This window comes from Xiphophorus couchianus, chromosome 12 (genome assembly GCF_001444195.1).
Source record: "Xiphophorus couchianus chromosome 12, X_couchianus-1.0, whole genome shotgun sequence".
NCBI lineage: Eukaryota > Metazoa > Chordata > Actinopteri > Cyprinodontiformes > Poeciliidae > Xiphophorus > Xiphophorus couchianus.
In genome coordinates, this window is record NC_040239.1 from 23,174,465 (window position 1) to 23,186,931 (window position 12,467).

General features: G+C 40.6%; 2 protein-coding genes across 2 annotated transcripts; both read right to left on the reverse strand.

Moving 5' to 3' along the window:
* Window positions 1-2,189: 2,189 nt before the first annotated feature.
* On the reverse strand, window positions 2,190-7,484 carry gatd3l (glutamine amidotransferase class 1 domain containing 3, like). The gene is made up of 7 exons (XM_028032896.1): window positions 7,277-7,484; window positions 7,154-7,206; window positions 6,960-7,073; window positions 6,711-6,842; window positions 6,503-6,595; window positions 2,515-2,680; window positions 2,190-2,410 (listed from the first exon to the last, which is right to left on the reverse strand). Exons 1-7 carry the CDS (start codon window positions 7,391-7,393, stop codon window positions 2,270-2,272), a joined length of 816 nt encoding a protein of 271 aa, XP_027888697.1. The 5' UTR covers window positions 7,394-7,484; the 3' UTR covers window positions 2,190-2,269.
* Window positions 7,485-9,049: 1,565 nt separating this feature from the next.
* tmem127 (transmembrane protein 127) lies at window positions 9,050-12,179 on the reverse strand. Its single transcript, XM_028032800.1, has 3 exons — window positions 11,407-12,179; window positions 11,154-11,318; window positions 9,050-10,595 (listed from the first exon to the last, which is right to left on the reverse strand). Exons 1-3 carry the CDS (start codon window positions 11,642-11,644, stop codon window positions 10,285-10,287), a joined length of 714 nt encoding a protein of 237 aa, XP_027888601.1. The 5' UTR covers window positions 11,645-12,179; the 3' UTR covers window positions 9,050-10,284.
* Window positions 12,180-12,467: the final 288 nt, after the last annotated feature.

The window sequence follows — 12,467 nt, forward strand, 5'->3', positions numbered from 1 at the left end:
CTCTGGTCCCGAAGTGACTCAACAAAAATACTACAGATGCTCAGACTCCTGCCGAAGACCAAAACTTGTGAATCTCCTCTAAACTCTTGAATGGGATTTGCTTTACAGTCCTCTCAAGGCTCCAGATTTATCTACCACACTTTTTTTTATTCCACATAACTTTCTATTAATGTATTTTAATACATGAATTCTGTCCACAGCCAGTTTCTTAATTAAACAGCTAACTGCTCCTCTCAGTAACTATGTGTCTATCTGACTATTAAGTCAGCAGTCTTCCCTATAATTGCTGACCATACCATTTTGGAGTTAAAAAAACAACAGATTTCTTGCTGTTAGGTAATTTTCTTTTTTCCTGTTTATCAGCCATAAGTCATAATAACCTACATTAACATAAAAAGATGAATGTATGGGTGATTAATCTGTTCACAGATAAATTATTTAAGTCAATTAAGTAATCAAAATGCACCTGTGTTACTTTAAAACAGAAAATCTCTTCGGCTCTTTACCAATTTCTCCATGCACATTTAAGATTTTCCTTCCCATGTTCTCCCTCCTTCTCCTCTTGTTCTCGTGGATCCTTAACTTCCTGAAACTCCTCATTAAACTTTTTGTTTTTCCAAACGCGAGCTTGGATTTGAGTTTTGTGATTCCTGCTTCCTGTCCTCTCTCACTCATCCTAAAACAAAAGGGCCATTATTCAGCGGCGTGTTTCATGGGGGTCTTACATGTAGAGATGCCGCACCGCCCGACTCAGGGTCAACACATATTGTTTATGAAAAACAAAAGGATGATGACGTGATGCCATGTCTAGACTCCATGCAAATGACCAAGGTTGATTTAAAAAAAATAAATAAAAAATTTAAGCTCGCCTATGCAGTATTTTCCATGTGACGACACACAAGCGCAACTTATGCAGAACAGGCGCGCACCTGGTCCTGACAAACTGGAAATGATTATGATAATGATGAGAATCATGGCTGCCATCACTGAGTATTGTAGGACACCCAATGATGATCAATCACTGAAAGTTTGGTGCCTCTGTGAGTTTTTGTGTAGGAGATACAACAGTTTTGTTTCATGTCCAGTAGGCAAACTTGGCAACCCCCCTTCAGCAGCTCACCGTTTCGATAACTTTCAATCGGCCATGCCTTATGAACGATCCGACCAAGTTTGAAGCCGATCAATCGAAATCCCTAGGAGGAGTTCAATCAAATGCGAAGGCTGTAAATGGCCAAAATGGGGTCAAAATCGGAACTTCAATCCAAAATAGTCGACTTCCTGTTTGACTTACACTATGAATTTTCTGTGTGTTCTGGGGAGCTCTACAAGTGTACCAAATTTAATGTCTCTACGATTAAGTAAGGTCAATGCGGATGGTATTTTGAAAGTTCCCAGGTGGCGCTGTTGAGCCGTTTCTGTTGCGATTTTTGCGACGACCTTAAAATACGTAATTTTCACGAAGACTTGACACGTCGGCCAACTTTGGTAAGCTTTTGAATATGATAAAGCCCCCAAAAAGCTAATTCTTTTGACAGAAGCATAATAAAAAGAAGAAGTACGATTACAATAGGCCTCCGCAGCGCTTAGCTGCTCGGACCTAATTACATCACACGCCCCCATGTGGTCATGGATAAAATAGCAGCGCAAATGATCAGTTGTACATTGATGCTGTAAACACAAATTTGCATCAAACATAAGTGACAGAACCTCATAAAAACTATGCTTGATCCTCTGTTATGTTGGCCATTATTATGCTGTTGCTCTTTTTCTTTTGCACACTGCTAAGAAACAAAACTAATATTCAGATTTAAAATAATAATTTTCTTAATTAAGAAAGAAAAAATGTAAACCATCCTTATCTTATGTGATAAAGTAATCATCCCTAAAGCTGATAACTGGTTGATGCAGCAATTCATGAACAAGGAGCCCACACTGGTGCACACACTGCAAATTTGCACGGTACACAAATATGCTTTTCACTTGCCCAAAATTGTTGCATCAAAGATCCTTCTTTTTTCTGGATTGCGCAATATCCTATTTCTTTATCAACTGAAGTTTAGGTTTACATTAGCTAGGTTCACTTTTTGAGTGAATTTACTAAAATACGTACACGTCTACGTCTGCTTCACTGAGACGCACACGTTTATAACATTTATCCAAAACAGCCTTTAACCATCAATTGCACAAAATTTGCATTTCAACTAGAGCATTTTTATTATTCCAGGTAAGGTTTCATCACAGTGTAGAGGTGAATGCCGGGCATTCAGCATTACTCTTTCTTGGAGGAGAGACGCATCACATGTTTGACCATATTTCCAACACCATCGAATATATAGTGATAGTGATAATCCGTCTCCCACATGAAGGACGGAGTGCTGACCACTTTGTTCTTCTCATCCACATAGGCTTCGTGAAAGAAATGGTTAAGGTCAAAGCAGCGGAGGAGTCACAGTAATGATGAAGACGAACAGGCTTTCGCTTGAATTTACGACAAACAGCGCTCTGAAAGGATATGTATGGCTCACGGACGACGTGGCGAGCGCCCATGCCCTTCACAGCCTGCACCATGTTGGTTTGAGGCCAGTTCCCCCAGCGGGTGCTCTCGTCCCGCTCGTAGCCCATGGTCACCTCGATGCTGGGCAACACGCGGCAGGCCAGCACCGGAGCCATGCTGGCCAGGCTGGAACAGAGGCACAAGTCTTTCACCGCTTTAATGCACTAATCATGTCCTGTTAACGAGGTCAAAGGTTGATTGCATGTTAGTGACATAGAATTTTTTTTTTTAATAGAAGAAAAACTACAACTCTTTATCGGCAGAAACTGTTAGCTACCATGAAGTGTTGATTTCAACGCAGTTTCAAGCCTCCAGCTTATCCAAAGTGAGAGTTCTGAAGAACTAAAGGGTGAGATCAAATGTGTCCAATTTTTACCTTTATTGACAACCTGCTAATTACAGAATACAATTTTAAATACAAATAAAGTTCTTAATAATCAAGCTCCATCTTACATCAGTTCTGTTAGGTTCACTGATGAGAAGCAGATCCTCTAGTTATCGAGCTCCCCTCCTGTGGAACCAGCTTCCAGTTTGCAGCAGACGCTCAGTCTACATTTAAGACTAGGTTAAAAACTTAATTTTACAGCCTATAGTTGGACTGGCTTAGATTATCCTGAGCTATCTCTGTAGTTATGCTGCTATCGGGTTAAGTTGCTGGAGGACAAACTGACTATCATGTCACTTTGCTACTTTCTCCTGCTACGCTCCAATCATGTATATTATCTGCTGTTATTTATGACATTAACTTTATGTTCCCTCTCTACTTGTTCCTGCATATAAATGATATCTGTTTCTGCTTATTTATTTTAGGCTGCTGAAGCAAAAATGTTCCTTTCCACTGTCACCACACACATGCTCAACATAAGGAATGACTGCAAAAGAACAACTTTATGAAATTAACTGACCTCTGTCACCGCATTCTTTTTAATCTCCAGTAATTGGTTAATTTATCACTAGCTCTTATTTATTCATTGTTTTATTTGTCTGTTTTCCTTGATTATTTTAATGAATGGATTTCTAGTGGTTTCACGTTTGTATATTTTTAACCTTTGGAAAGCACTCTGTTTTACACTTAGTTGCATGAGCATTTGACTGGATTTTAGTCCAGAAATAGACAACTAGATTGTCTATTTCTGTATATACACCTGGATGTTTTAGATTTGTAAATTGCCTTGAGATGACATTTGTTTTAAATCCATACTGTATGAGTAAATTGAACAGAACTGAAAACCTAAGTTCAAGTGATCCTTGTTTTTGGGAGGGACTGAAAATTGCAACATATAAAACCTGAACCAATTGTAAAAGTAGGAATTCACCACAGTAATATTTGGATAAAAGTCCCCAGCTGAACAACTACAGACCTCTTGCAGCCATCATCAAGGTTTCGGTTAGATATTTTATGACTCTTTTTGGCAGAACTGGATATAAACTGCCTGAATTATTTTTGCATAGACGCAGCTTTTAAACCTAGTTGGGGCCAATCTAGATCCTTAATGGCAGCTAAATTATTAGTGGGGGTGTATCAGTAAATTTGACCCGCATGTCCAATTTTGAATTTTTATAAATAAGAGAAAATCAGCAGTAAATCTAAATTTGTGTGCCCAATTGTTGTTTTTAAAATGAATTGAAAGTTGCATTGTTATGTTTATCATACCACTCTAAAACAAGACAAATTCAAACGCATCATCAAAAGTGCAAAATTAAATACATTTAAGCCGATGATGAGTGTATCTGAACTTCTGACTGGCACAGCTCAACATATATTATTCAGATACAAAAAAAATACTCTTTTAGGCACCAACGCCCACAAAACCAACCAATGGAAAAAGCAGTATTCTACAGCCGACTGGCACGACAAATGTTTTTTTACTTTCACTTTCTGTAGCCTTTGTTTTTACGGGAAATATGGTGAACTCCATTAACTGGTTCATAAACAATTTTGTTTTATTGTTGTTGGGTTTTTTTAAACTATGAAACTAGGGTAGAGGTCGGGACTACCCTCAGTCTTCAGTTGTCATGGTGACCTTTTCTTCACCTTTTCATCAGCATCCAGCTCCGCTCTTCCCAGTAATTCCGGTAATCCCAAATCTCCTTCATCTGGGGATCTTCCCACCTTCATCTAATACCCGATGCCACCTCTCACCTGACCGTAAGAAAAGTCCGCACAGCGCCTGCCTATGCCTGTGAAACCAGAATGGGTCCTGCAGTTTTGTTGCAGTAATTTATTTTATGAATGATGGCCGTCTGTACTTTGTACTGCAACAGCGCGATTTAGACTGAGAATCTCAGTCCACACCAGGGGGGCCGAAGTCCAGTCCTCAAGATCTACTACCTTACAACCTTTAGATGCATTTCTTCTTGAAAACACTTAAATCACATAAATTGCTCGTTACCCAGCCTCTGTAAAGCTGAGAGACTGCTGATTATAAAATTTTGAATGCGTCTAGAAGTTGCAGGATAGTGGCTATTGAAGACTGGGTGTGGGCATTCCTGGTCTGCCAGTGAGTAGATTCTTGGTCATTAAGGACATGAGAGTCCTAAGCACTGGAAGAAGTCCAGTTACCTTGTATTTAATTACTTAGGATTATGCATAATGTAGCATCCTGATCTCTTCATACTCAGCACACAGCAACTTGACTCATGTTAGCAGGTTGTTGTAAAATTAATTAGCAAGTCTGTCAATTTTGACCATACACTTCTACATAATTGATTAAGATAAGAGCAGACTGTAGGGGACAACGCTGGTTAAGATGTAAAAGTGATCAACAGAATGAACAAAGAACAACGTGCATCTGAAAATCACCAGGCTCTTGTCTGCTAAAGGAGAAAGCAATCACCAAGGCAATACCAAACGTCTATGAGCTGTGATTGTTCTCGGTTATAACTTTCAGACGGATAAATTTTGCTGAAGACAGGAGCTTCATTGGCTCAAACTCGTTCTGTGCGCTAATTGTGATAGGTAGGGATTACGGTGCACGGGTCAGCAAACTATTTAACCTTCTGTTGTCATGGCGACTGTCCTTTTACCTTCTCCTCCTTAGCATTCTCCTTCACTCTTTCCTTTAATTCCTGTAATCCTGCATCTCTCCATACCTGGAATCCTCCCGTCTTCACCTAACACCCAGTGCCCTTTCACCCGACCTCAACGCAGACGTCTGCCCGTCACCTCATCCCTCCGGCCAGAATCTGTTGTTTTAACCCGATCCCATTAGAGTGGAAGCATTTATGTCAGAGCCTTTGTTGTGTCCTCCCCGCTTTAAAGGATTTGCCTGCTTTCACATCTTCCAGTTTGGGCTTAGGAGCAGTAAGGCTATTTTTACGGCATTTGCCCTAGCTGCTCTCTCCACTGAGAGTTCAAGTGAAGACTCTCGCTAAACAGATTCCTAAAATCAGTGTACAAGAAAAAAACTACCTTTAAAACGGCTGATGAAGTACAATTTCTGTTCTTCTGTCCATTGCTGTTTGTCAAATCCTGAAATCTGAGAAATTTAGATCAGATTCACCTATTGTGTAAACAAAGGGCTGCTGAGAAGCTTTAGGCTTTGTTGTGCCGAAATTAGCCTTGTTAATTGGCTTAATAAACTTTACAGGACGTTTGTGGAAAGAATCAACTTTTTTTCTTTTTTTTTTTTACCTAAAAAGGCTTTCGCAACAAAAAAAGATCATACCGTGCTGAATTAAATGTTCACCACAGCTTCCTCACCTAATTTCATTTGCCTGACTAAACGTCTAAGTCACCAGTGACTCCTTGCAGTGCCCTAATTCCATTATCAGGTTGTCTAAAGCTTTTGTTTATTTAAATTGGTGCATTTTAATTAAGACAGGAGGAAGATGTCAGAGGCAGTCTGGAGCTTAGCCTCATGTTCGACATAGTTCTGTACTTCTCCCTGACTTTCTAACTCAAAGTCAGTGAGGCTAATTACTGAGGACGGATCGCAGCATACATACCCAATAGGTTTGCGAGAACGGTGGAACTCTTTAAGCACTCTTTCCACGTCATTGTGCAGCTTGCAGTCCTTGCCGTCCTTCATAAAAGTGGATCTAAAAATACAATTAAGATTTTTTACACTTCCATTAGTATTTAAGGCTTGAGTGAACCGCATTGTACCCAATTTTACTTTTCTTTGCACAGCCCAGTTTGCAAGTGACCCCTCACAGATTCTTGACGATCCCGTGGCCTCCAGGAAAGATGACGGCGTCGAAGTTGTTGACGTCCAGCGTGGATAGGTCCTGTATTTGCTTCTTTCCCTGGCCATGAATGAAGCGAGCTGACTCGATCATCACGTTCCTGTTTGATGGCCAGATATAATCAAAAATACTACCTTGTGGGAAGAGTCGGGTCAGACGGTTACACATGCATGCGAAAGGTCAAGTCAGTTCACTGTCTGGTGTGTGTGGCTCCTACCGGTTCTCGCCCGAGGAAGGCTGCTTCTTCATGTGATCCATCACATGCATTTGCTGCTGATTTGGAGCAAACATGCGGAAGCGGGCGCCGTTCCTGCTCAGGTGGTACATGGTGCTGCACACAAAAGGTTTAGAGCCATCATGTCTGCACTGGTGGAGGTTCATGGATTGGTGAGAATGTGCCTGGATACTCACTACACTCCTTCATGGACATCACTTCCATCCCACCATCCACATCCTGAGAAAACCTGGAATATATCGACTCACTGCATTGGTCCACTTCTTTTCACTCGTAGCATATTATTTGCTTAAACTTACCACAGCAACTTTGGTGTTTCCCCAGTAGCCATATTCCCCTTGATGAACGAAGCAGGCAGGCTGATGAGAGACAGCGGTCAGAGTCTGTTTTGACAGCAAGGTCCTGGTTGCCAGCATGATTAAGCTTTAGTGATTCCGCAGGAAAGTACCCGATTAACAGACGGAGCCTGTAAAGACCTCTGAGAGGGCAGATATTGATCTCACTGAGGAGGTCTGTATTTATACTAGCAGTGTGGGGCCGAGTGACGTTATCACATAAGCTGAGCTCCATTGTCTTTTCACGACTTGACTTCTTCCTTTCCAGAACACCCTTCCCTATTAATACCTCGTTAATTCTTCTGATTAACTTAAGGTATTTAGCCACGGAGTGAAACTTTAGCTTCAGCTAATATCTTGACCCATTAAGAGCTTGGCACTTGATACAGTGCATTGATTAGGAAACGGTGTCCAACTGCAATATACGGGCATAGTGGCATACCATATGTCCTGTAAAGTCCATTAGGGTGTAAGGCTCTTACGCTTTGTAATGCCGTGTTGAGTCTAGACGGCGAACCCAGAAATACCTTCAACAGATGGAAATGTCACTTTCAGAGTAAAAATGTTCAGCTGCATCTCAGTAAACTATTTTGAAAAGTTTGATTCAATTCAGTATTTCAAGTCAAGAAGTGAAACTCATACAACTTCATCACACACTGAGATGAAGTGTGTGTTTTTTCTGTTAATTTTGATGATTACAACAAAGGAATACCTGAGATTCAGTTTTTATTTTTTAAAGTTAGAATATAAAACTATTAAAAATAATACTGAAATGTTATAGCCTACTTAGTGATAGGGAAGAGTGTTGATTGAATTGTTGGTAAGCCACAAAACGTCATTGCTAAAGAGACTGTAAGAGGACTGTATCAAAGATTATTAATGGAAAGTTGTGTGGAAGGAAAAGGTTTAGCAAGAAATTATGCAGGAAAAACAGGAATGACCGCAGCCTTGAGCAGACTGTGAAGCAAAGTCAATTCAAGAGCACAGTGGGTGTTCACAAGTTCTAGTCTGTAGATGGAGTCAGTGCTTCTGGAGCAACCACACACAGATGCATCCAAGATAGAGATGCTACATTGTTACATTTGTTGTGTTGAACCACTCTTGAATTAAAGATATCAGGAGTTTCTTACCTGAACTAAGGACTGAACTCAGTGCTGCAAGGTTCTCTTCTAAGGTGAAAGCAAAATGTGCATTTTATCTAAAGATCAAGGCCCCAGAGTGTGAAGGAAAGGTGGAAAGGCAAAGATCCAGTCAAATGTTTAAGGACAGTAAAGATTAAAAGAAATAAACACTTGATAACATTTTGGTAACACTGTATTTGAAGGGATGTGCATAGGACTGCAATGACATAACAGCTAAATGGCGTAACAGCTGTCATGAACATAAAGGAGTCTTTATGAATGTTTGACTGTTGTCATGAAGTGTCATTCGGTAAATAATGACACTTTTAATGCAAAGTTGCTTTAAAGGTTGCACTAAAAGTCTATTAAAAGTGCCAGCTTTGCATTAAACTGTCATTATTTACTAAATAATTCAAAATTGGCACTTTTAGTGAACTTTTAATGCAACTTTGCATTAAAAGTGTCATTATTTACCGAATGACACTTCATGACAACAGTCATAAACATTCATAAAGACTCCTTTATGTTCATGACAAATGTTATGCCATATTTATGACAGTCATATCAGTCTTTAATAAAAGTGTTACCAATATTTTTTTCAATTGAATCACAAGGAAATGTTTGATATTTTAATTTATTGAGATGCACCTGAAGGGGAGACAACTCACAGTGAAGGTTCAGGGAAAAAAAAAGAAGTCATTTGTCAATGTACAGATGAACAACAGAAGGCAAAATATGACGTTTCTTTTATTATGGCCACTTTACTGCATGTATAAACAATTACTATTTACATAAAGATGAAGAAAATACAGTGAGAAACAAAATACACAAACAGAAACAAATGTGCAACCGACTACAATCATCACATCAGTCACAAACTCAAGCGGCAGCAGGAACCTTACGTGGAACACGGAAGATCCGAACCGCGGCCTACAAATCAGAAAAATCAGCAGAACTCACGCATGGAAAACACATACTGAAGTGGTCACGAAAGGTATTCACAGAGTACAAACAAAATCCTCTTTTTTAAAACTCAAATACAATTATGATGACGTAACCGATGTTTATGCTGCGAGGTTTGCTGCCAAGCTAGCCTCCATTTCTCTGCACCCGCGATCCACACCGTGTTTTCGAAACACAAAAAACTCCCCTCCCTCACAATGTTTGTAAATGCTTCTGTCACGTCTAGAAGAGAGGAGGTGAAAATAGTGAGTGAGAAAGCAAGAGAAAAGACAGGACAGAATGAATAAGGTACGGGTTTTTTTTTTTTGTATAAAATTCATGTTTAAAACAATCTCATCAGTGTTGATGGATTCCTGCAAATAAGCAACATCAGGACAAAAGAAGAAGAAGAAAGAAATCACACACGTGGCAAATATGTCAAATGAAAAATCACAAAGCTGTTTAATCAAAGCTCCACCCAAATCCAACTATAACTACGGCTGATGATAACACTCGGCAACAGCGCTGATCAGGTTGCAGCTGCTTCTTCTGTTTCCTGTGATGAGCGCTGTTAGGTGATTTTTTATTTTATTTTTTTGCAGATGACTTATAGTTACATGTAAGGACCAGATCCTAAAAGCCATTTACATGCAAATCACTAACCACTTCAGCAGTGAGAATTAAGTATGAAGCAGCTCCTAAATTGACGCCACCACTAAAGAAAGCTTCCATGCACCCAAAGCCACTGTCTTTCAAGGAATCGACGCACCGACCCGTGCGCGTGTTACGTTCGTTGCCGAGAGTTTTTGCAAAGGTTTCCATTTGATAAATTGAGCGTGGTGTGCACGTCAAGCAAAGTAGCTGTGGTCGGGGATAAAACAATTTTTTCGCAAGGCCAGTCTGGTTGGATTAGGGCGTGTAGGCAGGTGGCGGCTGAAACTGATTGGCGACGTCGTAGTCGGCAGGAAAAGTCTCGCTGCTGTCCTCCATCTCCGAGAGCAACTCCAGGGCCTGCTCCTCCTCCTCCGTGGGGTAGTGGCGTAGGAGGTTTGCGGCGGTGGCGAGGATCGATGCGCCGCCAGCGCCCGCCACCAGGTAGAAGCTGATGGCGAAGGTGACGTATATGAGAGAGCCGTGGTACTTTTTGTGCTGCTGCTGAAGCGCCAAGATCAGTTCTGAGGTCCAGTAGCAAAACCCAATTACTGTGGCACACTGCAGCACTGAGGGGAGAGAGAGTAGGTTAATAAAACTAACAGAATAGGTCTGCTCGATATAATAGTGCACTAAGGACAAGAACAAGTTTGGTTTTCAATGTTCTTGTCCAGCTGCATCAGTTTTGATTATTTTTATTTTTAGAGTTGTACACAAAGTTTAAATAATGTAAAAAAACATTTCATGTCAGGTTTGATTGCATAAAAAGTAGTTTGTACATAAAGATTGATTGATTGCTTGAATAGATTTACTCAAAAGATATAAAATTGATCATTTTACTTTAAATAGTGTGAGACTGAGCATAGGGTTAAGTTTATGTCAACTGTACGTAAGAGGTTAGCAACATAACACATTATATGAAAATCTGTTTAAAAACATTCTTCCTAAATGCTCTGGTAATATGCTTTCTTTAAGGTAAACCTTTCTGTATAAAAAAAACTCAGACATCATGATTTTACTTTTTAAAAATTCTGATTTGATATTTTTGCCAAATCGTCCACCTTTACTTTGTTTATTGATACACAAAATAATTTTTAAAAAAACCCTCCAACAATAAGGATATGTACCTGTTAGTATATGTGCAAAAGCATATCTGCGTGTGACCTTTAGGGCAGAGTGCTTGGGTCCAAACACATCCAACAGAAAAGCAGTCAGACTGCATAATATGCCGAGGAAACAGAAGGCAGCGATGACTCTCAGCAACAGGATGATTTGTGGGTTTACACAGTAATCTGTGGAAATATAGAAGTCACAAAGTTACAAGACAGCCGAATGATTAACAACTGCCTACGCTACGGGTTGTGACGTGATTATTCTCACCATCCAGAAGCTTGGGATCGATGTACCCCAAGACATCCGCCACCCCCAGCTCTTGTCTAGGGCAGGCCCCTCCGTGAACCCGGAGCCAGGCCGGTTCAGCCAGAGCCGTGCACAGCGCTGTGATGGACAGAGCTCCGGGCAGAGCCGACACCAAGCTCCGCTCCGGCTGCTTGGGCAGGGAGGTGCCCGCTCTCCGTCTCCGACCTCCAGGGAGAGTGGAACCCGGTGGCGCATACATGGTTATTGCGTCTCCTTAATAATTGGTGTGAGGAGCGTTAGTGACTTCTTTTTTTATAGCAATCCTTCCGTAGCTAAGGGATGAGGCAACCAAGAGAGTAGGCAGAGAAAGGCCTGTAAGCCGGTTCAGGCAAGGAAACTTGGATCACGAAGGGATGACAGCGGCTCTGGACTCTTTCTTTCGATGAGTTACACACTATATGTCCGACAAAAACTGGGATGCTAGATAAAACAAGACGCTGGCGGCCGATCAGACAATGAACAGATGGCCTCTAGGCCTGTTAGCTCTTCTGTTAGCCTGATACGCTAACTCCTTGTCAACGTCAAATATAACAAAATCTAAGGAGAAAACTAAACCCAACACAAACAAACAAACACACTTAACACACGATAAGAATACCTACAACAATAAAAACATACGGTTACTATTAGTACAGAAAAGGAAACACAAAACAAAACAAAAGACAGCTTACGCTGGTTTCCTGTAATGTTGACTTCCTGTTAGCAGTTGGCACCGGTCTAAGAGGAGGGGTTGCTGCCATCTAGTGGTGACTCGTCCAAAACCACTTACACAACAGTAAATAAATATTTCCAATTAGATTGCCAATTACAAATTGTTTTACCCCCACAAAGAAGTATTAGACAGTTTTCTTCTTTTTTTTTTTTTTTTTTTGCCTCATTTCAAATCAAAGTAGTCTAAAAGTCAGTAGACTTATTCCTTAACATTCAGCCGGCGTATCACTCGGCTAGAAGTGATGACGCAGTGGAGTGGGAGGAGTTTCCCCTCATAAACTGAGAGTAAAGTGTTTGCTGTTTAGTTACTA

What these genes read in the sequence shown, in the direction of transcription:
- gatd3l (XM_028032896.1), bottom strand. Translation starts at nt 7,393, where the DNA reads ATGCTGGCAACCAGGACCTTGCTGTCAAAACAGACTCTGACCGCTGTC. An exon ending in CACGGGATCGTCAAGAATCT is followed by an intron (nt 6,596 to 6,710) that starts GTGAGGGGTCAC and finishes TTGTATTTTTAG; the next exon opens with ATCCACTTTTATGAAGGACG. An exon ending in CGTTCTCGCAAACCTATTGG is followed by an intron (nt 2,681 to 6,502) that starts GTATGTATGCTG and finishes CCTCTGTTCCAG; the next exon opens with CCTGGCCAGCATGGCTCCGG.
- tmem127 (XM_028032800.1), bottom strand. Translation starts at nt 11,644, where the DNA reads ATGTATGCGCCACCGGGTTCCACTCTCCCTGGAGGTCGGAGACGGAGA. An exon ending in CGATCCCAAGCTTCTGGATG is followed by an intron (nt 11,319 to 11,406) that starts GTGAGAATAATC and finishes ATATTTCCACAG; the next exon opens with ATTACTGTGTAAACCCACAA. An exon ending in TTTTGCACATATACTAACAG is followed by an intron (nt 10,596 to 11,153) that starts GTACATATCCTT and finishes CTCTCCCCTCAG; the next exon opens with TGCTGCAGTGTGCCACAGTA.